At 40.9% G+C, this 25584-nt stretch overlaps 1 protein-coding gene across 3 annotated transcripts in view; it reads left to right on the forward strand.

The window, feature by feature from the left end:
- CNOT10 (CCR4-NOT transcription complex subunit 10) overlaps nt 1-25584 on the forward strand; it is a 58184-nt gene that overhangs the window by 4464 nt on the left and 28136 nt on the right. The window contains exons 1-4 of one of the 3 annotated variants that reach the window (XM_017887693.1): nt 10298-10581; nt 18114-18208; nt 19065-19226; nt 23238-23388. In XM_017887693.1, the coding sequence (XP_017743182.1) occupies nt 10380-10581; nt 18114-18208; nt 19065-19226; nt 23238-23388 (610 nt within the window). In that variant the 5' untranslated portion in view covers nt 10298-10379. Of the gene's footprint in view, nt 1-10297; nt 10582-13843; nt 13881-18113; nt 18209-19064; nt 19227-23237; nt 23389-25584 lie in introns of those variants that run through there. The other 2 variants (XM_017887695.1, XM_017887694.1) reach the window with 2 other exon arrangements.

Raw genomic sequence — 25584 nt, forward strand, 5'->3', positions numbered from 1 at the left:
AATAAATAAATAAATAAATAAATAAAATAAAATAAAAATCGGTAAGAGAGCTGGGTGCAGTGGCTCCGCCTGTAATCCCAGGACTTTGGGAGGCTGAGGTGGGCGGATCACCTGAAGTCAGGAGTTCGAGACCAGGCTGGCCAACATGTTGAACCCTCTCTTGACTTAAAATACAAAAGTAGCTGTATTCCCAGCTACTGGGGAGGCTGAGGCAGGAGAATCACTTGAACCTAGGAGGCAGAGGTTGCAGTGAGCCAAGATCGTGCCATTGCACTCCAGCCTGGGCAACAAGAGCAAAACACCATCTAAAAAAGGAGAGAGAGAGAGAGAATAGAGGATGACTGAAAGCAGAAGCCCTATTTTTCAGATAGATTAGTTAGAGAAGGCTTTCTTAGAGTTGACATTTAAACAGAGACCCTAAGGATAAAGAGCCATCTGTGTTGGGAATAATGATCCAGGTAAGAGGAGCAACGCATATACAAATGTACAGAACCCTCGCTTGGAAAATGTTTAAAGAACATCAAGCTGACCCGTTGAATACAAGCTCCCCAAGGATACAGACTTTTGTCTATGTTAGTTGTGTTCTAGCTCTAGTCCCTAGAACAATATCTGACAAATAAGAGACAACACATAGTTTCAGGCTGGGCAGAGGTGCTCAAACCTGTGGGAGGCTGAGGTGGGAGAATCGCTTGAGGCCAGGAGTTCAAGACCAGCGTAGGCAACATAACCAGACTTGTCTCCATAAAAAATAAAAATAAAAAAAATAGCTAGGCATGGTGGCATGACCCTGAAGTCCTCGCTACTCCAGAGTCTGAGGTGGGAGGGTGGCTTGAGCCCAGGAGTTCAAGGTTGCAGTGAGCTATAATTGGGCCACTGTACTCTAGCCTGGGTGACAGTGAGACCCTATCTCAAACAGAAAACAAAACAAAAAAGCCAATACACATAATTTATAGCTTGGTGAGCAAAGGCAGCATGGCAAGAGATGAAGTCACAGTTGTGTTAGGAGTTGGTGTATGTTGGGCATTATAGGCCATGGAGGGAGTTTGAATTGCCAGTGGACGTTTTCAATAAGGGCATGATGGTGTGATCTGATTTATATTTAACTGAGCCAGGTGAGGAATGATAGAATTAAGAGTAAGGGGTTTGAAATCAGATAGATTAGATTCATCCTAGCTGTACTACTTGGTATTTGTGTGACACTGGGCAAATTTCAAGAAGCCTTTTTTTAAACTTCAGCTTTCCTGCATGTAGAATGAGAATGAAGAAAGTGTCTACCTCACAGGTGTAGTAACAGGTTAAATGATATAATCTCAGGCCCTGAGTTTTTTTGTTTTGTTTTGTTTTGAGACAGGGTTTCACTCTATTACCCATGTTGGAGTGCAGTGGCACCATCATAGCTCACTGCAGCCGTGAACTCCTGGGCTCAAGCGATCCTCTTGCCTTAGACTCTTGAGTAGTTAGGACTACAGATGTGTACTACTATACCCAGATAATTTTTTTTTTTTTTTTGGAGACAGAATATCGCTCTGTCGCCCAGGCTGGAGTGCAGTGGCGAGATCTCGGCTCACTACAAGCTCTGCCTCCCAGGTTCATGCCATTCTCCTGCCTCAGCCTCCCAAGTAGCTGAGACTACAGGCGCCCAGCACCACGCCCAGCTAATTTTTTTGTATTTTTTGTAGAGACGGGGTTCCACCACGTTAGCCAGGATGGTCTTGATCTCCTGACCTCGTGATCCGCCCACCTTGGCCTCCCAAAGTGCTGAGATTACAGGCGTGAGCCACCGTGCCCAGCCTGTACCCAGATAATTTTTAAATGTTTTGTAGGTATGGAGTATTGCTATTTTGCCTAGACTGGTCTTGAACTCCTGGCCTCAAGTGATCCTCCCAGCAGATGCTGGTGTTTTCTAAATGCTGACTGTTATTACTTTAGGGTAGTGGTAGGATGGGGAGGGGAGGCAAATGGGAGAAATTTTTTTTTTTTTGAAACAGAGTCTCTCTGTCACTCAGGCTGGAGTGCAATGGGGCGATCTCGGCTCACCGCAACCTCTGCCTCCTAGGTTCAAGCGATTATCCTGCCTCAGCCTCCCTAGTAGCTGGGATTACAGGCATGTGCCACCACGCCTGGCTAATTTTGTATTTTTAGTAGAGACGGGGGTTTCTCCATGTTGGTCAGGCTGGCCTCGAACTCCCGACCTCAGGTGATCCGCTCACTTCGGCCTCCCAAAGTGCTGGGATTACAGGCATGAGCCACGGCGCCCGGCCAGGAGAAATGTTTAAAGATTAAAATTGGCAGATTTTGGTGACTAATTAGAAAGCCATGTGCCTTGGAAAAGCGTATTAGTTGAGCCTCAGTTTCCACATTCATAAAATGGGGATCCTAATAGCTTTCTGTTGTATTTGCTTCACAGGGTTTTTAGCTTGTAAGGTTCACCCGAGGTAAGTTGTATGTTTTAGCCCACATCCTCTGGGAAGCAGAACTCGATTAAGGTGCTGCCTTTTTATTTGAAAGATACAAACCTGGGGTAGTGAAAGTGAGGGAGAGAAGGAAGTAAGGCAAAGGAAGACACAATAGGTTACATCCTTGGCTACTGCTTCGCTTTGAGCTGTGAAGAGACATAGCAGGTCACTTGCATGTGAGAGTCTTCTGGAAGGATTTTGAGGAGAAACTTCAGAGAGAAAGGAGGGATGATTTATCTGTCTATTCCTCATATTTTTGGTTGCCAGCTGGTTGGGACTCACCCCATGGGGAACTAATTTACCTGTGCTTCTGGGTTACATGCTTTCTCAGTGATGGATCACCCAGCTGATCCCACACCCTGAATTGTATTTCGACCAAATCCTACAGCGAGGAGTGTCTTAGGTTGTAGGTAGGTGCACCAACCAAAAACAAAGGGGCAGTGGAAGGTTCACAAGGTTTGTGTGTCTATATAGCATGGAAAAGTAATATGAAGCCAGTGTCATTCTTGACCAAAGAAATAAATACCAACAGTGTTTTAGGATTTTTTTTTTTTTTGGTACTTTTTAGGGTTATTTGAAAGGAGAAGGTAGCTGGAGTTAGGACACAAAATCCCAAATTTGAAGTTTTCTGGGAATTTGCACTAGGAAGATGGTGATGGTAGTCTCAATAAGAAAAGATTGATAGCATTATGAAGAAGGGAAAAACAGAACCAGATGAGTAATAAGAAATCAAGACAAGAGTACTTTATGATGTTGGCCGGGCATGGTGGCTCACACCTATAATCTCAGCACTTTGGGAGGCTGAAGTGGGCAGATCACCTGAGATCAGGAGTTAGACCAGCCTGGCCAACGTGGCGAAACCCCATCTCTATCAAAAATATAAAAAATTAGGCCGGGCATAGTGGCTCACTTAGGCCCAGCACTTTGGGAGGCCGAGGCAGGCAGATCACGAGGTCAGGAGATCGAGACCATCCTGCCTAACATAGTGAAACCCCGTCTCTACTAAAAATACAAAAAAGCCGGGCATGGTGGCAAGCACCTGTAGTCCCAGCTACTCAGGAGGCTGAGGCAGGAGAATGGCGTGAACCCGGGAGGCGGAGCTTGCAGTGAGCCGAGATCGTGCCACCGCACTCCAGCCTGGGCGACAAAGCAAGACTCCGCCTCAAAAAAAAAAAAAAAAAAAAAAAAACACATGGGGTGTGGGGCATGCACCAGTAGTCCCAGCTACTCAGGAGGCTGAGGCAGGAGAATCGCATGAACCCCGGGGGTGGAATTTTCAGTGAGCCGAGATCGCGCCACTCTACTCCAGCCTGGGCAACAGAGTGAGACTCTATCTCAAAAAAAAAGAGAAAACATTTTAAAATCCTATTTGATTTAAAAAAAAAAAAAAAAAAAAGAACATTTTAAGCCAGGACAACCAGAAAACTGTAGGAAGAACGAACAAAATTGAGACTATTTTAAGTCAAGAACTATTTATTATTTAGGCCAGGCGCTGTAGGCTCATGCCTGTAATCCCAACACTTTGGGACGGCCGAGGCAGGTGGATCACCTGAGGTCAGGAGTTTCAAGACCAGCCTGGCCAATGTGGTGAAACCCCTGTCTCTAATAAAAATACAAAAATTAGCTCGGTGTGGTGGGGGTGCCTGTAGTTCCAGCTACTCTGGAAGCTGAGTCAGCGAGCATACTTTTTAACCCGAAGGCAGGAGTTGCAGTGAGCCGAGATGGTGCCACCGTACTCTAGCCTGGGCGACAGACAAGACTCTAGCTCAAAAAAACTCTATAAACCAAATGTAATTCCCAGCACTTTGGGAGGTGAGGTGGGGGGATCACAAGGTCAGGGAGATCGAGACCATTCTGGGGCTAATACGGTGAAACCCAGTCTGTACTAAAAATACCAAAAAAGAAAAAAAAAAAATTAGCTAGGGCGAAGATGGTGGCGCCTTATAAGTCCCAGCTACTTGGTGAGGGCTTGAGGACAGGAGAATGGCATGAACCCAGGAGGTGGAGGCTTGCAGCGAGCCAAAGATTGTGCTTCCAGCCTGGGGGACAGAGCGAGATTCCTCTCAAAAAAAAAAAAAAAAAAAAACAAATGTATAAGTTTTCTATACCTACCTACCTAGTCTCTCTTTCCAGCTAACTGGTACCAAGTTTGCCATTCTTCCACACTTTTTCTATTCCTACACAAGCTCATATTGACTTAAAATACATATTTTAAGTCATCTATATATAATTTACAGAGATGAGTTGAGTATACTACAGCAACACCGTCCTGCCATTTGCTTTCTTCAAGGTCCAGTAAGGAATCTGCATTATCTGGTTTGTTTGTTTGTTTGTTTGTTTTTGAGACAGAGTCTCACCCTGTCGCCCAGGCTGGAATGCAGTGGTGCGATCTCGGCTCACTGCAACCTCCGCCTCTCGGTTCAAGCGATTCTCCTGCTCCAGCCTCCCAGGTAACTGGGATTACAGGCATGCACTATGCCCAGCTAATTTTTGTATTTTTAGTAGAGACGGGGTTTCACTATGTTGGTCAGGCTGGTCTCGAACTCTTGACCTTGTGATCCGCCCACCTTGGCCTCCAAAGTGCTAGGATTACAAGTGTGAGCCACCGTGCCCAGCCTGTGTTTTGTTTGTTTTTAAGATGGAGTCTCCCTCTATTGCCCAGACTGGAGTACAGTGGTGGGATCTCAGCTCACTGCAACCTCCGCTTCCTGGATTCAGGTGATTCTCCTGTCCCAGCCTCACAAGTATCTGGGACTACAGGCGCATGCCACCATGCTCAGCTAGTTTTTTTTGTATTTTTAGTAGAGATGGGATTTCACCATGTTGGCCAGGCTGGTCTCGAACTCCTGACCTTGTGATCCTCCTGCCTTGGCCTTCCAAAGTGCTAGGATTATAGTCATGAGCCATTGTACCCAGCATTATTTGGCATTTTTTCAACTTTTTATTATGAATGATTGCAGACACCTAAAAAATTTAAAAAATAAAATGAATGTCTATATATCTACCCCCTAGTTCAGCAATTGTTATATTTTACCATATTTGCTTCCTATATCACTAGCTATGACTCTTCATTTTTTTTTTTTTTATATGGAATCTCACTCTATTGCCCAGGCTGGAGTGCAATGGTGCAATCTTGCCTCACTGCAACCTCCACCTCCCCAGTTCAAGTGATTCTCCTGCCTCAGCCTCCCAAGTTGCTGGGATTACAGGCACATGCTACCATACCCAGCTGTTTTTGTTTGTTTGTTTGTTTTGTTTTAAGATGGAGTCTCACTCTGTTGCCCAGGCTGGAGTGCAGTGGTGCGATCTCGGTTCACTGCAGCCTCCACCTCCCGAGTTCAAGTGATTCTCCTGCCTCAGCCTCCCAAGTTGCTAGGATTACCGGCACATGATACCACACCGACCTGTTTTTGTTTGTTTGTTTGTTTGTTTTGTTTTGAGATGGAGTCTCACTCTGTTGCCCAGGCTAGAGTGCAGTGGTGCAATCTCGGCTCACTGCAACCTCCGCCTCCCGGGTTCAAGTGATTCTCCTGCTTCAGCCTTCTGTGTAGCTGGGACTACAGGCGTGTGCCACCACGCCTGGCTAATTTTTTGTATTTTTAGTAGAGACGGGGTTTTACCATGTTAGCTAGGATGGTCTCGATCTCCTGACCTTGTGATCTACCCACCTTGGCCTCCCAAAGTGCTGGAATTACAGTTGTGAGCCACCGTGCCTGGCCGCACCCAGCTAATTTTTGTATTTTTAGTAGAGATGTGGTTTGACCATGTTGGCCAGACTGGTCTTGAACGCCTGACCTTAAGTGATCTGCCAGCCTCGGCCTCCCAAAGTGCCAATGTGAGCCAACACACCCGACTCTAGCTATGACTTTTCATGTTGAATCATTTCAAAATAGGTTATAAACATCATAACACTTCATTTCTGAATATTTCAACGTGCATTTCTTAAAAATAGGGACATTCACCTACATAATCACAATACCATTGTCATGTTTTAGACAATTCATGTTTTAATATGTTAAAAATTTCCTGCCAGCCGGGCACGGTGCCTCACACCTGTAATCCCAGCACTTTGGGAGTCTGAGGTGGGAGGATCAGTTGAGTTGAGTTAGAGACCAGTGTAGGCAACATGGTGAAACCCCATCTCTACCAAAAATGCAAAAAATTAGTGGTGGCGCATGCCTGTCGTCCCACCTATAAGGGAGGATGAGGTGTGAGGATCACTGGAGCCTGGGAGACAGAGGTTGCAGTGAGCCAAGATTACACCACTGCACTCCAACCTGAGTGACTGAGACCTTGTCACCAAAAAAAAAAAAAAAAAGCCAATTTCCTGCCAGGTATGGTGGTTCATACCTATAAATCCTAGCACTTTGGGAGGCCAAGGTGGGTGGATTGCTTGAACCTAGGAGTTCAGGACCAGCCTGGGCATCATGGTGCATGGTGAACCCTGTCTCTACAAAAAATACAGAAAGTTAGCTGGGTGTGGTGACATGTGCCTGTAGTCCCAGCTATGAATATAAGTTTAAAATTTATTTGTAGGCACAGAGTCCCAATATATTGCCCAGGCTGGTCTCAAACTCTTGGGCTGAAGGAATCCTGCCAGCTTGGTCTCCCAAAGTGCTGGAATTACAGGTGTGAGCCACTGCACCCAGCTTTATCTCTTGTATTTTCTTAAACTCTGATTTATTTCTACAGACTTGATTAGATTTAGGTTCAGCATATTTTTTAGATACTTTGTGGTTGATGGTATATACTTTATTTTCTGTATAAAGTACATAATGTCAGGTTATCCAGTATTAGTGATGCAAAATTGATCAATTTGAGGTGCTGATAGGAACATGTTTTTCCATTTTCAGTTAGAGGTAATTTATGGAGTAATTGGCATTTTGTAAATATCCACTGTTGTTGATTCTTTCCTCAATCAGTTGTATTATTGAGGGTTACAAAATGATTTTTACCTAGTTATATTGTAGTTTCTACATTTGTTAGTGAATGTTCTTCTTTAAAGAGTAGCTCTCCTGGGCTGGTTACAGTGACTCATTCCTGTAATCCCGGCACTTTGGGAGGCCAAGGTGGGCAGATCGCTTGAGACCAGGAGTTCAAGAGCAGCCTGGGCAACATAAGGAGAGCCCGTCTCTACAAAAAGATTGAAAAAACTTAGTCGGTGTGCTGCTGCATGCCTGTAGTCCCAGCTACTTGGGAGGCTGAGGTAGGAAGGTCATTGGAGCCAAGGAAGTCAGGACTGCAGTGAACCGTGATCACACCACTGCACTCTAGCCTGGGCTACAAAGTGAGACCCTGTCTCAAAAACAACAACAAAAAAGAATAGCTTTCCCATATTGACTCTTATTTTTCCCAGAGAGACATGTTAAATGCTAAAAGCTTAATTCATTCTTTTCAATTACCAGTTTTCAGAATAAGGAGTTGATGTGGTAGTGACCTATGTTTGATATTTAAAGTGGTTTTTTTTTTCTTTTTTAAATTTAATTAATTTTTTGAGGCAGGGTCTCACTCTGTTGCCCAGGCTGGAGTACAGGGGCATGATCTTGGCTCACTGCAGTCTCGACCTCCTGGGCTCAAGTGATCCTCCCACGCCAACCTCCCAAGTAGCTGGGACTACAAGTGCATGCCACCACACCCAGCCAGTTTTTCTATTTTTTTGTAGAGACAGGGTTTTGCCATGTGTCCTGGGCTGGTCTCAAATTTCTGGACTCAAGCAAGCCTCCTGCCTCGACCACCCAAAGTGCTGGGATTACAGGTGTGAGCCACTGTGCCCAACTTCTTAAGTGTTTTTAATATTAGAATTTAGAGTAATATGTTGGTTTTTTTTTTTCTTTTTTTCCTAGACCGAGTCTCACTCTGTCACCCAGGCTGGAGTGTAGTGGCATGAACACTGCTCACTGCAGCCTTGACTTCCCAGGCTCAAGCAGTCCTCCCACCTCAACCTCCCAAGTAGCTGGGACTACAGGCATGCATCACCACACCTGGCTAATTTTTGTATTTTTTGTAGAGATGGGGTTTCATCATGTTGCCCACGCTAGTCTTGAACTCTTGAGCTCAAGCCATCTTCCCACCTTGACCTCCCAAAGTGCTGGGATTACAGGTATGAGCCACCATGCCCAGCACTTATATTAGTCTTATGATTTCAATTTAAAATGTATAAGTTACTGAATACTGATTTATACTTGTGAATTTAAGTTGAAACCTTACTGTAGTTATTTTATTTTGTGGACATTAGAGAGTACCTAAGAGTCACTGTAAGTTTAATTTTTTAGATTTATAAGTGATTCTCAGGAAATTTTTTTTTCTTGACATGTTAAAATACAAAAATGTTGTCTTCTTAAGTCTAACAATTATACTTAAAATTGAATATATTTTGTTCGGGTTTTGTGGGAGGGGTTTGCACTAGTTCTCACTTGATAAAATTTTTTTTTTTAATTAAAAAAATGTTTGGTACTCTGCAGTTTTGGAGAAACTTCTCTAGTAATGAACTGTAGAAATGATCCCTGAAAGTGTAGTCTTGATAAAATTGTTTAAGTAGTTAACATTTTATGTTTGAAAATGTTATGTTGTAGGCCTCACAGGCCTTTAAAAGTAGACCTCCAAGTAGAATAAGTTGTCTGAGTTCAGTGTAAAAGTTTGAGTAAAATCTAGGCTTTTTGGATTTGTAACTTTAATAAATTAAATATTCATATTTTAAAACGAGTAAATATCAGTCTTTTCTATGCATTAAAAACTCCTCCTCTTAGATGTGAAAACAAAATACTCATCAGCAGTGGCAATATCCTGCTTTGCCTAGTTTCCTTAAAGCATGCTGATATTGTTTTTTCTTTACAGTTTTTTTTTGTTTTGTTTTTTGGTTTTGTTTGTTTGTTTGTTTGTTTTTGGTTTTTTTGAGACAGAGTCTTGCTCTGTTGCCCAGGTTAGAGTGCAGTGGCATGATCTCAGCTCACTGCAATCTCCACCTCCTGGGTTCAAGTGATTGTCCCGCCTCAGCCTCCTGAGTAGCTGGGATTATAAGCGCACACTACCACGCCCGGCTAATTTTTGTATTTTTAGTAGAGATGTGGGTTTCACCATGTTGGTCAGGCTGCTCTCAAACTCCCGACCTTGTGATCCACCTGCCTTGGCCTCCCAAAGTGCTGAGATTACAGGTGTGAGCCACTGTGCCCAGCCTAATTTTTTTATTTTTAGTAGAGATGGGATTTCACCATGTTGGCCAGGCTGCTCTCAAACTCCTTGACCTCAGGTGATCCTCCTGCCATGGCCTCCCAAAGTGCTAGGATCACAGACCTGAGCCACTGTGCCGGCCATGCTAATATTGTTGATTTGAATTTCTGTTCGTTTATTTCTTCACTGATGAACAGGATGCTCAATTCTGTAGCATTGCTTGTTACGAATGGCTTATTCTTTGACTGCAAAGTGTGTGCTTTCCTATTTCTCCAGCTCCTCTTGTCCAGCTTAAAGTGGGGGAGAATATGGTTTAGTGAATAAACCATTTGAGGTTTTGGTAAGTCAAGTATACTTGTTCACATGATAGAAACCATACGTGAGGTATGTTAACCTAGCTGAGCTGTATAGTGACGTTAGTGGGCCTGAATTGTTTTTCTTCAAAGTGGCCTCCTCCTTAAGATTTAAAACTTTCCTTCACAAGAACATCATTGGTATTTTGTGACTGTGATCGTTGATCTCCTTAGGTCATTTAACATCCCTTTTTTCTTTAGAAAAGTTTTCTTTTCTTGATATATCAGTGGAGCTGTATTTTGATGAGTGTAGCTTGTAGTCTCCTCCAATCAGATTTGAATGATGAACATTCTGTATTGGAATGTGTCTGTGCTTTCAGTTAACTGATGATTTTCAGTTTTGAAAACGTGGTGCATTTCTTTTCTGCTTAGTTCAAAACTAAAGGCATTTGTTTGATTAGAAATGAAGTCTATTGGTGTAAAGACTGTCAAGGTTTGTGGGTCAAAGAGCTCTGTATGCATAGAAGGTCAGCCATGTTCATTAGGCCAGAGTAGAAGGAAAGTCAAGCTTATGGGTGAACGGTCGTATACTCTTTCAATTGGCAATGGAGACTACTTTTGGACAAATAAAGAAATGCTGTGGGATTATGTGCAGACTCTGTCTGGTAAGAAGTCAGCAGTTATAAATAATAGATGTTTTTAAAACATTTTAAAAACTGATTACAAAAATGAATACCCATCTCTGGCAGAAAACTTGAGAAATGTACAAATATATAACAGGAAAAATAAAAATAATCCTGTTGAAGTATATATATATATATATGGTTTTTTTTGTTTTTTTTTTTTTGTTTTCTTTTGAAATGGGGTCTTGGCTGGGCACGGTGGCTCATGCTGGTAATCCCAGCACTTTGGGAGGCCGAGGCGGGCAGATCACTTGAGATCAAGAGTTCAAGACCAACCTGGCCGACATGGTGAAACCCCGCCTCTACTAAAAATACAAAAATTAGCCAAGCGTGGTGATGGGCGCCTGTAATCCCAGCTACTCAGGAGGCTGAGGCAGGAGAATCACTTGAACCCAGAAAGCAGAGGTTGTGGTGAGCTGGGATTGTGCCACTGCACTCCAGCCTGGGCAACAGAGCAAGACTCCGTCTCAAAAAAAAAAAGAGGAAGAAATGGGGTCTCGCTGATTGCTCAGGCTGGTAGTCATATACTAGGCTCAAGCAGTCCTCCCTCCTAAGCCTCCTGAGTAGTGAAGTGTGTTTTTTTAAAAACAGAAAATTTTTATCCTGAAGTTAAAGAATGTAGGTAAAATAATGGTTTGTCAACACGTAAAAGGTTATTTATTGAGCTCAGTTCTCAAACGTGTGTAGAAATGGGAATTTCAGAGACTCTTGTCAGGCTTAGAGTCCAGCTTATCTATTTATTTATTTATTATTTATTTATTTTGAGATAGGGTCTCACTGTCACCTAAGCTGGAGTGCAGTGGCACAATCTCAGCTCACTGCAACCTCCACCTCCTGGGCTCAAGTGATCCTCCCACCTCAGCCTCCCAAGTACCTGGACTATGGGCATGTGCCACCACACCTGGCTAAGTTTTGTGTTTTTGGTAGAGATGGGGTTTTGCCATGTTGCCCCGAGCTCAAGATCCACCTGCCTCGGCCTCCCGAAGTGCTGGGATTACAGGCGTGAGCCACTGTGTCCAGCCCAGCTTATATATTTACTTTAAATTGGCTTCTCTCCTTTTCTGGAGAATTTTAGAAGACTTACATTTTATTTCCCTTTTATATTTCTTTTATTTTTTATTATTTTATTTTATTTTTATTTTTTTGAGATGGAGTCTCACTCTGTCGCCCAGACTGGAGTGCAATGGCGTGATCTCGGCTCACTGCAGCCTCCGTCTTCCAGGTTCCAGTGATTCTCCTGCCACAGCCTCCCAAGTAGCTGAGATTATAGGCATATGCCACCATGCCCAGCTAATTTCTGTATTTTTAGTAGAAACGGGGTTTCACCATGTTGGCCAGGCTGATCTGGAACTCCTGACCTCAGGTGATCCGCCCGCCTTGGCCTCCCAAAGTGCTGATATTTATAGGCGTGAGCCACCATGTCCAGCCTGAGATTTCCATTTTCTGGGGTTGCTGACAGCAGTGGCCACATGAACTACTCTGCTTTTAGTGGAGAATAGAAGCTCAAAATTTTCAACACCTGGGTGAGTTGTTGGGTTTTTGTTTTGTTTTGTTTTGTTTTGTTTTGTTTTGTTTTTTGTTTGTTTTTTTTTCCCCCTTTGTCCTGTATTTCTAAGGTACTCTTACAGTTGGGGCCAGAAGTCCCATTAAAGAATGTCATCTAATCTAGGGCATATTTTACTTATTTATTTTATTCATTTTTTTATTATTATTATTATTTTTGAGATAGGGTTTCACTCTATCACCCAGGCTGGAGTGCAGTGGCGTGGTCATGGCTCACGGTAGCCTCAACCTCTGAGGCTTCAGCGATTATCCCACCTCAGCCCCCCAAGTAGCTGGAATTACAGGCACATGCCACTATGCCTGGCTAATTAAAACAATTTTTTTTAATAGAGACAGGGTCTCGTTTTGTTTCCCAGGCTGGTCTCGAACTCCTAGGCTCAAGCAATCCTCTTGCCTTGGCCTGCCAAAGTGCTGGGATTATAGGTGTGAGCCACTGTGCCCAGCCAAGGGGCATATTTTAGAAGAAGCTTTAGAGATAACTTGATGGCAAACTAAGAATTTTTGGCATTTGGTTTAAATCTATTATGCTTCTTTATGAGACGACACATTTTTTAAAATGTTAGGTTTTCTAAAATCTTTAATAATAAATGAAACATGAAAGGTATTTATATTCTTTGTTAAAATTTTATGGTGACAATATGGTGGATTGAGGATTCTGTTTCAATCTAAACTTATAACTTGCTGTCTGAGGTCCTAAAGTCCTGTGTCCCATTTTACACATTTAAAATAATTGGTCCTTACCTTTTTTGTGCACCTGACAGTTTTGCAAAACACATGCGTTGGGTAAACAGTATGTTCCTGCAGTTAAACTCCTTGTTATTGACTTTCCACAGAAAAACTGTTTAACATTGTCTTTTGAAACTGGCAAACTTTATTCACTTAACTTTAGCTTTTCCTCCTCTGTGTTGTATGCTAAAGTGGAAATAAAATACTAATTGACCTGCTAACTTTAATTATCAGAAGTAACACTTTTAATAAGCCCAAATACTAGAATGCCTTTTTTTATAGAGCAGATAAGTTCTCAGATCTTAGATGAGTTTTTTTAAGTACAAGTTATACAGTATTACGTTGTTGTAAGTGGTGACTCTCAAAAGGGTGTGCAGTCTTCTGGGGGTTTCATAGTGATCTGAAGAGCTGTTTCGTAGTCAAGTCACATGAAATTGAATTTTATTGTTAATTTTATGTTTAAAGTACAAACGTAAATACATTTTAAAATACAAGAATTTTTAGTTCTGGTAAAAGGAAAAGAGGGTAGGGAGCTGTATTTATTTAGCATCTCCAATTAAAGACAGGCCAAAGAAAGACTGGACTGAAGATGTGACTGATTCTTTTAATTATGTCATATTGCCTTCTTGGAAAAAGGAAGTTGGCATTCTTCACTGACTGCTGACATGTGCCAGGCTAGGACTTCCCAAAGTTAGTTCTGTTGACAACGGGTTCTTTTATTTTTAGTTTATTAAGATGAGGTCTTACTCTGCTGCCCAGGCTGGAGTGCTATGGCACAATCTCAACTCACTGCACCCTCCACCTCCTGAGTTCAAGCAATCCTCTCACCTTCGCCTCCCTAGTAGCTGGGACTACAGACGCATGCCACCATACCCAGCTAATTTTTGTGTTTTTTGTAGAGACGGGGTTTCACCATGCTGACCAGACTGGTCTTGAACTCCTGGGCTCAAGTGATCCACCCACCTTGGCCTCCCAAAATGCTGGAACTACAGGTGTGAGCCACCAAACCTGGCCAACAACTGGTGCTTTGAGATGCTCCTGGTGTCTAAGCAGTAATCACAAAGTGCCCAGATCATAAGTGCGCATACAGTTTGTTGAATAGTTTGCTGTGTATCCTTGTAGACTTTATTCTGTACTTATTCAGAGGTACATATTTGTGTATATGTTTTTATAAAACATGGGATTCAGTTGTACAAAGCAGTTTGCAATCTCTTTCTTTTATTTAACAACATGTTGTAGATATTTTTCCACATCAAGTTATGTAGACTTAATAACTGTTAATGTGCCATGGTATAATTTACAATTATTTAATAAATAATGAGGCTGAGTTTCATTTCCTGTTATTAAGCCATTCATATTTACTCTTGTTTCAGCAAGTTTCTGGTGTTTCAGGAACACTATAAAGGACTGTGGCAGGGTTCTTGAGGATAAGGGAGCTTGTTTATCTAGGCAACTGCTGGTAGCCATTATAGAAGGAGTCACACTTCCCAGTATCCTGGAAGGAGGCTTGTGATGGATGAGGTGTGAAAGTGGAGGCTACTGTGAAAGATGCAACTCTGGGACACCATACTGGGGGAGCATTCTGCCAGCTCTAGCCCCAACTTGAGTCCATGTTGGCAGATCTATTGAAGGAGAGGGAAGAATGGAAAGGAGACAGTAAGCAAAAGAACCCCATGACTGGTGTGATTCTTGACAACTTTCTGGAAAGTTGGTTGTAGGCACTCTTGAGGGGTAAACTTGGGGACAAGATGGTCTACTATTTCTCATGTGGGGATTTGTCTTCCATTGATACCTTAATTGGGGTTTTACTATGTTGTCCAGGCTGGTCTTGAACTCCTACCTCAGGTGATCCGCCCGCCTCGGCCTCCCAAAGTGCTGGGATTACAGGCATGAGCCACTGCGCCCGGCCTCAGTTTCTTTATAGAAGTGTGTTTGGAGTTACTCAATCTGAGTTGGAAGGGATGCTAAAAACTGTACAATACAGACTCGCATTTTAGTAAATAGGGAAGCTGAAATTTGCCCCAGTTCCACTTCTGTAGCATCTGTTTAATTTCAGAAGTGACATTAAAGTTTTAGTCTTAGTTCAATTCTAAAAATTGTCTGTACGTCACTGTGCAACCTGCCTCCCGCTGTATGTTGAAAAGGATAGAATCTGCACTATCGTGCTACGTATTAGGGGTTTACTCTGCCAGGTATATGCCGATTACTTTACATATATTCTTACTAAAGCCTTACGATAACTTGAAAAAGGGTTTTCTTATCCCCATTTTGCAGATAAGTTCAAGCTTTGGAGGTCTTTGAGTTTCAGTCTGAAGCAACAATTCTGTATGAAAAAAAAATTCATGTATAAATAAGAAATTCAAATATTGTGAGACTTTGAAATTCTTTAAAGTCATACACAGTGACATTGCCATCACCTACCTATGTTTGCGGCCCATGACATCACATTTATGCAGTGGTCACATTTCCTTTTAATGATATTTCCATTAGTGATGCATGGACCTTTTGCTAGTGAGTAGAACCAAGAAACAGAATATTCTTTGGGAGATAATAAAATATAAAAGGCACCTTTTAAAAACAAATGGTAAATTTTTTGCAGAAAACTTAACATTAAAAATGACTAGCCAAGCGCAGTGGCTCACACCTGTAATCCTAGCACTTTGGGAGGCTGAGGGCAGCAGTCACCTGGGAGGTCAGGAGTTTGAGAACAGCCTGGCCAACATGGCAAAACCCCGTCTCTACTAAAAATACAAAAATTAGCCACATGTGGTGGCAGGCGCCTATAGTCCTAGCTACTCGGGAGACTGAGACAGGAGAATCATTTGAACCCAGGAGGCGGAGGTTGCAGTGAACCAAGATTGTGCCACTGCAGTTCAACCTGGGTGACAGAACAAGACTCCATCTAAATAAATAAATAAAAAATAAATAAAAATGGCTAATTTTACATTACCTATATAGTATTCTTGCCAGAAATGTTAAACTGCATGTAATATTGAGGAAATAACCAGAAAAATTCAGAATGTAGGGCATTCTGATTCTATTTAATTAATTCTAATTGGCTTAGACTCTTTTGAAAAAAATAAAAAACCAAAAAACAATGCCTAATGATATAGTGTAGCTCTGTGTCCCCACCCAAATCTCATGCTGAATTGTAAATCCCCAATGTTAGGGGAGGGACCTGGTAGGAGGTGACTGGATCGTGGGGGTGGATTTTTCCCTTGCTGTACTGGTGATAGTGAGTTCTCACTAGATGTCATTATTTAAAAGTATGTAGCACCTCCCCCTTTGCTCTGTCTTCTGCTGACCATGTGAAGATGTGCTTGCTTCCTCTTTGCCTTCTGCCATGATTGTAAGTTTCCTGAGGACTCCCCATATGTGCTTTCTGTATAGCCTGCAGAACCATGAGTCAGTTGAGTCTCTTTTCTTTATAAATTGTCCAGTCTCTGGTAGTTTTGTTGGTTTGTTTGTTTTTGTTTTGAGACAGAGTCTTGCTCTGTTGCCCAGGCTAGAGTGCAGTGGCGCAATCTCAGTTCACTGCAAGCTCTGCCTCCCAGGTTCACGCCATTCTCCTACCTCAGTCTCCCGAGTAGCTGGGACTACAGGCCCCCACCACCACGCCCGGCTAATTTTTTTATTTTTAGTAGAGACGGGGTTTCACCGTGTTAGCCAGGATGGTCTCAATCTCCTGACCTTGTGATCCGCCCGCCTCAGCCTCCCAAAGAACTGGGATTACAGGCGTGAGCCACTGCACCTGGCCCTTTTTCTTTTTTCTTTTTTTTTTTTTCCTCAAGACAGAGTCTCACTCTGTTGCCCAGGCTAGAGTGAAGTGGCGTGATCTCAGCTCACTGCAACCTCTGCCTCCCAGGTTCAAGTGATTCTTGTGCCTCAGCCTCCCAAGTAGCTGAGATTATAGGCATGAGCCACCATGCCTAGCCAGCAAAGACTCTTGAGAGAACTATAAAAAGTATTGAAGCATTTGTTAGAGTACTTAACACACTTTTGTTAAGTGAGTTAGTAGTTTTAGATTTGGTTCAGCTGAGATTTTACCTTTAATTTGGAATTCTATTTTCAAATTAAAACAAAAGCAAAAAATCTAATATTTAAAATAGTAAATTATAGAGGTAGGAAGTAGTTTTCCCAGCTAAACAGATTATTAACCTTTACTGCGAATTTATATGGACACTTAACATATTAAAGAAACTTTTTAAATGTGTTCATCTTTTAGATTTCTGAGCCTATGAAAATATTCCTTGCCTGGAAATTAGCTGTAAGCCCTTATCAATGTAGTTTTCTGACTAAGTGTTACTACTTTCCAACTAAATTACAAATCTCTTAAAGGCATCGTAGGTGTGTTTATCTTTTTCTGTCTCCAGCACCTGGCATAGTTGCTTGACTGTGTGGGACTGTATGTTGCTGTGTGGCAGATCTAATATTTTGTAAAGATCACAGTATTCTCAGCTTGAATGTCCTCATCAACAGAGCTTGTGGTCTTTATTTAAGTGGGCAGGTTTTCATTGTGTTTCAACTTGGCCAAAGGAAGCTTTTCAAGTTTTCAGAGGAGTAGCTTCTTACTAGCTTGTAACATTGGTCAGTCATTGTTGAGAGAGCCCTAACTTTGGCAACTTTATTAGGAAAAACACAAGATGAAAACTAGGGACAAATTCACTATACAGTAGTCCCCCACCTTTTCCTCAGGAGATACAGTCAGGGACCTCCAGTGGATACTTGAAATCACAAATAGTGCTGAATCTATATACTGTTTTTTTTATACATACATAACCATGATAAAGTTTATAAATGAAGCATAGTAAGAGATAACAACAGTAATAAAATAACAGTTATCTGAATGTAGTTTCTCTTTCTCAAAATGTCTTACTATACCCTAGTCACCTCTCTTCCTATGACCTATTGATCTGATAACCAAGATGGCTACTATGTGTCCAAGTGGGAGGTATCTTATACAACATGGAATGCTGGACAAAGGAACGATTGACTTCCTGGATGGGACAGAGTGGGACACTGCAGGATGGCAAGAGATTTCATCATGTTACTCAGAACATTGCAGTTTAAAACTTAAGAACTGCTTATTTCTGGAATTTTCCATTTGATATTTTCATACCATACTTGACCTTGGGTGACTGAAACTGCAGAAAGTGAAACTGGATAAGAAGGGACCACTGTACAACTTTTATTTCTAAAGAACTGTAAAACTTATATGTTTGCAGATCAGGGAGCAGAGAAACATGAAGGCACAGGTCAGTCCTCTGGGATCACTGATCAAGAAAAGGAGTTATCCACCAATGCTTTCCAAGCTTTCACAGTAAGAAATGGCTTCTCTTAATCTGCTCAAGTTGTAGGGTTCTGTCAAGTATGAATCTTTTCATAGTGAATTTTTAAATTTACAATTTTTACTCTGTAATAATTCAAGAGTTAATTTAGAGATAAGTAGGTTTATTTAATTTTAAAATAAATGTTTTAGAGTTTAAATATGGTGAAAGAAATGAGAGTAATTGGAGCCATTCTCAAGTTTTGTGTTTTGTAAACATGTTTTAACTCATATACTGTTGTTTTAAGTCTTTTAAATTTAGATTTGTAAGTATGTGGATCAGTCTTTTCATTTCACTATGCTGTTCAATTCTTTATTTATTTATGAAAATATCAGATTCAAAAATTATTTTCTTGAAGGTACTTTAAAATGGAACCCCAAAACTTTCTTGGCAGAATTTTAACTTTTCTGACATTAAACAATATGAAAGAAAACCTTATTTGGTTATCAGGTTACGTGCATGTAAGCAGAAGAACTTAACGCTTGGGTATTCGAAATATATTTACTAGAAAATAAAATTTGGAGTGATTATATTACCTTTCTTGACTAGCCTCAGCCATTAATACCCTGCTAGCACTATGTGTGTATACCAACATATTTATCATATCAATATATGTGTCTTATATGTGTCAATGTCAGGGTTTTGAGTCTTAGGAAGTAAATATCCACAGTTTCTTAACTGACATGAATATTGCTTTATCTAGTGACTTTGATTAGTATATGTAGGGAAACTACATCTTTCTTTTTAAGAACTTTTAAGATAAAGATGAATGAAATGTATTTGGAATGATATACTGTTCTTAAAGCTGGTGTGTAATTTTGTGTGTGTGTGTGTGGTTTTTTTTTTTAGTCTGGAAATTATGATGCCTGTCTACAACACCTTGCCTGTCTACAAGATATAAACAAAGATGATTATAAAATAATTTTGAATACAGCAGTAGCTGAGTTTTTTAAAAGTAACCAAACAACAACAGATAATTTGAGACAAACACTTAACCAGCTGAAGAATCAGGTGATACACAAATGAATTTAATTATAAAAAATATTGTTCTGTTCTTTAATTTATCAGATACAAATAGTTAAGGAAAATAAATGTGATTTGTCTGGCATTTCTTGTCTGAAGCATTTTTTAGCATTAATTTTATTTCCGCAAAATTATTATTCCAGGAGATAAAAGGTATGTTGTGTGATTTTTTTTTAACTGGAGTTTTAATTAACTTGAACAGAATAGACTAATATACCAAATTCGAATGAGCTTTGAAATTTTGAGAAAGAAAGAACTATATGAAGGAGCTTAGCTATGGAGATATATCTTGTTTATGATTACAAAAATATGATTAATCCTAATGTCAAGTTGTTTTAGCATTTGGATCAGGAGATGATTAATTAAATAGAAGATATCTGCTTTATATCTGGTTTGGGGCTTGAATTGCAGATTGCGGATTGGTCTGGTTATAACGCAATGTTTCTTGAATCCTGCACCAAAAGGGGCTAGACTTTTGGTGTTCAAGAGGGCTGATAACAGTGATGATGCTGATAGGATCAGTTAAGTGTTCACTGTGTGACAAGGCACTGCCAAGAACCTTGGATGCAGCTTCTCATTTGTTCTTCTCAGTAGCCCTATGAAATAACTATATAATTTTTCTTATTTTAAAAATGGGAAGGCCAAGGCACAGATAGCTGTATAAATTGTCCAAAGACACAAAGTTTTTGAATAGTAAGAGCTACCTGAACTCAGTTGTGTTTAACTCTAGAGCCTGTAATTTTAGTTACTGTTTCATGCTGTTAGGGAGTCATGAGATCTTCCCTGTAATCATGAGTACCACGATACTGTATCTTATCACCCTGAAGTGTGACACAGGTAGAAGCAAGTGGTTCCTTCAGCCTCTCTATAATCCTTTATAGGCATAAAGTAATTTTTAAACCCCATTAAAATTCAAAAATGAGGCCAGGTGCGGTGGCTCACACCTGTGATCCCAGCACTTTGGGAGGCCAAGGCAGGCGGATCACGAGGTCAGGAGATGGAGACCATCCTGGCTAACATGGTGAAACCCCATCTCTACTAAAAATACAAAAAATTAGCTGGGCGTGGTGGCGGGTGCCTGTAATCCCAGCTACTCGGGAGGCTAAGGCAGGAGAATGGCGTGAACCCGAGAGGCACAGCTTGCAGTGAGCCAAGAGCGTGCCACTGCACTCCAGCCTGGCTGACAGAGTGAGACTCCGTCTCAAAAAAAAAAAAAAAAAAATTCAAAAATGAGAATAATAGCTACCATTTATTGAATGCATACTTGGTGCCAAATTCTGTATTAAGTGCTTTTTATGCCTTATCTCATATAATCCTCACATTCAACTCTTGAGGCAGTAGGTGCTTATTATCTCAGTTTTCAAACCAGGGTTTAGGAAGTCTAATTTAAATTTATACATCTAGGAAGGGGAAGACCAGATTTAAACCAGGCCTTCTGACTCTTGGGCCTGTTCTCGTACCTGTCTCAGTCTTCATAAATTCGTATGTCCTCACGTTTCCTCTTTACTCCAGTATTATTACTGATGACTTTATCTGGTGTTCCGGAATCAAAGGAAAAATGGTGCTTACTGGTAATCTAGTACATGCACCCTATGACCCCACAGACAGTTTCTTCCAGGACAGATTTGTTTGGTTTTTGAGAACAAGTTCAGCTTTTAAACTTTTTTTGAATAAGCAATTCCTGCAAACTTCCAGTTAGGCCAAAAAAACTTTGTGAAGTTCTTTCACTAGCTTTTATTGTTCGTAAGGTTTGTTAGGGCCTTCCAACTCTTGAGTTTCCTAGAAGTGTTTGTACTTGTGGTTACTGGCTTCTTTAAATCATACTTCTGTTCGCAGTCACATGTCTTGGGCACAGTGACATCCTTTTTCAACCTATTCCATTTTAATTAACAAATGTCTAATTTCACTTAATGAGTAGTTTTTCTTTTGGCTGAAGCAATTACTAGACTATTTTCGTGAGTCGTAGAATATGTGGCAAAGTTATTCATGTGATAATTATTCAACCATTGCTGAATCCAAAACGTCATAGTTTATCTGAAAGCTTTTCTGGCTAAACTCTTAACTCATTCTCTCTCCATTACCTAACTACAGAAAGAGTTGCCTTTGGAAATTGAGTTTTCACTGTTTGAAGATACTGTTTTTAATCTCTTTCAGATAGTGACTTGATAAGTGACGATTATAAAGAGTTCCCAAACTCACTGAGATGCACATGTTGTTGGTCAGCTAAGACTACTTGCTAACATTTGAATCATGTCAAGCTTAACCACATGGGTGATTGATGTCTGTTGAAGTCCAGTTACAAAATTTACAAATCATTGTGTGTTGTGAACCTTCATGTTCCTTGCCTGAGTCAAACCAAGGCTGTTAAATCCATGTACTGTATATCAGAGTTCTAAGGAAGTGTTGGTCTTAGAATTAATTACTTAATATTGAACAATAATTTATTGCAATCTTCATAATGGCAAAGGTTAGTTTTAATACAGGTAGATTTCCAATTTCATGTGTTATATGGAATTGTGCAATGGTTGTAAAGCTTGATTAAAATTTAAAACCTGTTGCTACAGCTTACAGAAGGGGTATACAGTTTCAGAATGCAAAGTGTCATGCTTTTGTTTTTTCTTTTGGTGTCAGTTACAGATGTCAGCCTTTAGTGAAGCCCATAAAAGCCTTTTCTAACCATCATGTGTGCAGCAATGTATTTTTGTTATTGAGTACTTTAAAAAATCTATTCTTTTTTATGGGAACAAAACCTGAAAATATACTTTCTAGCCCTATGGTCTTGGGTAAGATAATTAAGTTTTCTGTGCTGGTTTCCTTATGTATAAAGTGGAAATGAAATTATTTACGTCCTCGGTCAGGTGCGGTGGCTCATGCCTGTAATCCAAGCACTTTGGGAGACCGAGGTGGGCAGATCGCCTGAGGTCAGGAGTTCAAGACTAGCCTGGCCAATATGGTGAAGCCCCATCTCTACTAAAAATACAAAATTAGCCAGGTGTTGTGGCGCATGCCTGTAGTCCCAGCTACTCAGGAGGCTAAGGCAGGAGAATCACTTGAACCCTGTAGGTGGAGGTTGCGCTGAGCTGAGTTTGTGCTTCTGCACTCCAGCCTGGGTGACTCCATCTCAAAAAAAAAAAATTATCTATGACCTTGTGGTGTGGTGAGGATTAACCTGTAAAAATTTTAACATAGCAAGTCTGGCACATGGTAAATAGTTAACTATTTTTGTTTTGTTTTGTTTGATACAGAGTTTCACTATATTGCCCAGGCTGGAGTGCAGTGATGTGATCTTGGCTCACTGCAGCTTCTGCCTTTTGGATTCAAGCAAGTCTCCTCCTTCAGCCTCCTGAGTAGCTGGGACTACAGGCGCGTGCCACCACACCCAGCTTTTTTTTTTTTTTTTTTTTGTATTTTTGGTTGAGACGGGGTTCACCATGTTGGCTAAGCTGGTCTCGAACTTCTGACCTCAAGTGTTCTGCCTGCCTCGGCCTCCCAAAGTGCTGGGATTACAGGCATGAGCTGCCATGCCTGGCCAGCTGTTATTAACATTTAAATTTTACCTAAGTTTTTACAAAATGAAATCAAACTATGAATATTACGTGACATTTTTATGGGAAAGGTCATTTTGAGTTTGTTGTGTGCCTGGTGTAGCCTCTTGTAGGTCGTGAGACTAGGAGGTGGGAATCCTGCACAGAAGCCCTGTTACCAATTGAAACAGGGAAGATAACTTCACAATGACAAGGAAGATAATTGTCTAGCCATGTGCTGGGTCCTTAATAAAGTCTCATCAAAACATTTTAAAATTTTATTTTGTGTGGCATAGAAGAATGAAAATAATTTTTAGTATGTGAGAGTAATTAAAATCTAAAGATACTGTTGAAAGTATGGAAAATTCAGAATAAGAATGTTGGCCTGTGTTCCTTTTATTCATGTGAATTATTTCACTTTTGCTTTTATTTCCTTAATGTTGTTAAAATATAATCTCTGTTGATTGCTTTATAGGTCCACTCAGCTGTTGAAGAAATGGATGGGTTAGATGATGTTGAAAACAGCATGTTGTACTATAATCAAGCAGTCATTCTTTATCATCTGCGGCAGTATACAGAAGCCATATCAGTTGGTGAAAAACTTTATCAGTTCATAGAGCCTTTTGGTATGTTATCTATCAAGTCAAAAATTTCCCTATCTTCCCTATACTTGCAAAGTTCTCTGATACTTTTACCTAGATAACCTAAATCTGAGAAGTCCATGTCAGTATTCAAAGAAAAAAAGAAAAGCCGTATCAGCTTTGCTTAATGGTTAGAAAAGATAAAAATATAATCCAGGTTTTCTTTGAGTGTCCCTTCCCAAATTTTGAAGATAACTGTTAAAAATGCTGTTGGAAAGTGTTGAAAACACTTAGTGATGTTTGTGGGGGTTTTGCTGTTTAAACGCTATTTTATTATACCTGATCCTTTCTTACTTTAGTACGTAAGGAAGTAGCATTTTGGAATGTTAGGGGACAGTGAAGTATTTCATTTTGCCTATTGCCTAACTGAAATTTTGGCAGTAGTTATGGAGTAGGAAGTATAGAACAGTGTTAGTTTTTTTGCTATCTTAATTCACTTACTAACCTCAAGTAGGAGTAGCAAGAAAAGTAAGGGCAAAGGAAAAAAGAAGAGCAAAGGAGAAAGCTGGACCCAGGAAATGGTTGTTAGAGAGGGCTGTTGGTTTCTAGCCCACAAGCAGTCAGATTCCATTTGTGAGTTACATTTTTGTCTTTTTTCTTTTTTTTTTTTTCCATGATTGCTTTCTTTGACATCCAAAACACAAATGAGAATTCCTAATTTAGCAGGAACGACTGATTGCTGATGTGGTTACCACAGAACAAGTGGTGGGGTGTGATAGCACTCTGTGGTGCTTTGGGAAGAGGTAGAGAGTCCCCTTTTGCTGACAGTGGTTGAACAGCTGATTACTATGGCTCCAAAGAGCCATTTTGAGGTGCTTCTCTTCTTTCCCTCAATCCTAAGAGCTTGGTAGCTGGACAGACTGGGCAGGAGAGACAGCAGTGGTAAGGGATTATGTAATTAGTGACCAGGTCCTTCTGTATAGCTAGAAATCAGAGTTACACTTTTAGGACTGTACACATTTTTCTATAAAGTTACTGTTATTGATGCTTCTTAGAATTTCCGGAATTCAGCCAGGTGCGGTAATCCCAGCACTTCGGGAGGCCAAGGCGGGTGGATCATCTGAGTTTGAGACCAGCCTGACCAACATGGGGAAACCCCATCTCTACTAAAAATACAAAATTAGCCGGGCGTGGTGGTGCGTGCCTGTAATCCCAGCTACTCGGGAAGGCTGAGGCAGGAGGATCACTTGAACCCGGGAGGCGGAGGTTGCAGTGAGCTGAGATCGCACCACTGCACTCCAGCCTGGGCAACAAGAGCGAAGCTTGTTAAAAAAAAAAAAAGAAAAAAAGAATTTCCGGAATTCATGAAATCCTATTAATCTGCACTGTGGCTGAACAGAAAATAGTGATCAACTCGTCAGTAATCACATCCATTTTTCTTTGAAAATATTATGGCTTTTTTTTTTTTTAACTTTTACTGCTTGGATTTTTTTAAAGACTATTTTTTAGAGAAGGTTTAGATTTACAGCAAAACCAAGAGGAAAGTACAGAGATTTCCCGTGTGTTCTCTGCCCCAACACATCCATAGCCTCTCTCATTACCATTATCCCGCAACAGTATGGTGCATTTGTTATAATTGATAAACCTACATTGATACATCATAGTCATGCAAAGTTCATAATTTACATTAGGGTTCACTCTTGGTGTTGTATGTTTTGTGTGTCTGGACAAATGTATTCATTATAGTATCACACAGAGTATTTTTCACTGCCTTAAGAATTCTGTGTTGTGCCTGTTAATTCCCTTTCTACCTATAACCACTGATCTTTTTACTCTTTCTATAGTTTTGCCTTTTTTTTCTTTTTTTTTTTTTTTTTTGTTGAGACGGAGTCTCGCTCTGTCGCCCGGGCTGGAGTGCAGTGGCCGGATCTCAGCTCACTCACTGCAAGCTCCGCCTCCCTGGTTTACGCCATTCTCCTGCCTCAGCCTCCCGAGTAGCTGGGACTACAGGCGCCCGCCACCTCGCCCGGCTAGTTTTTTGTATTTTAGTAGAGACGGGGTTTCACCGTGTTAGCCAGGATGGTCTCGATCTCCTGACCTCGTGATCCGCCCGTCTCGGCCTCCCAAAGTGCTGGGATTACAGGCTTCAGCCACCACACCCGGCCTAGTTTTGCCTTTTCTATAGTGTCAAACTTGGAATCATAACTACTCAGCTTCTTTTTTTTTTTTTTTTTTTTTTTT

Source organism: Rhinopithecus bieti, unplaced genomic scaffold, assembly GCF_001698545.2.
Source record: "Rhinopithecus bieti isolate Rb0 unplaced genomic scaffold, ASM169854v2 scaffold_17429, whole genome shotgun sequence".
Classification (NCBI taxonomy): domain Eukaryota; kingdom Metazoa; phylum Chordata; class Mammalia; order Primates; family Cercopithecidae; genus Rhinopithecus; species Rhinopithecus bieti.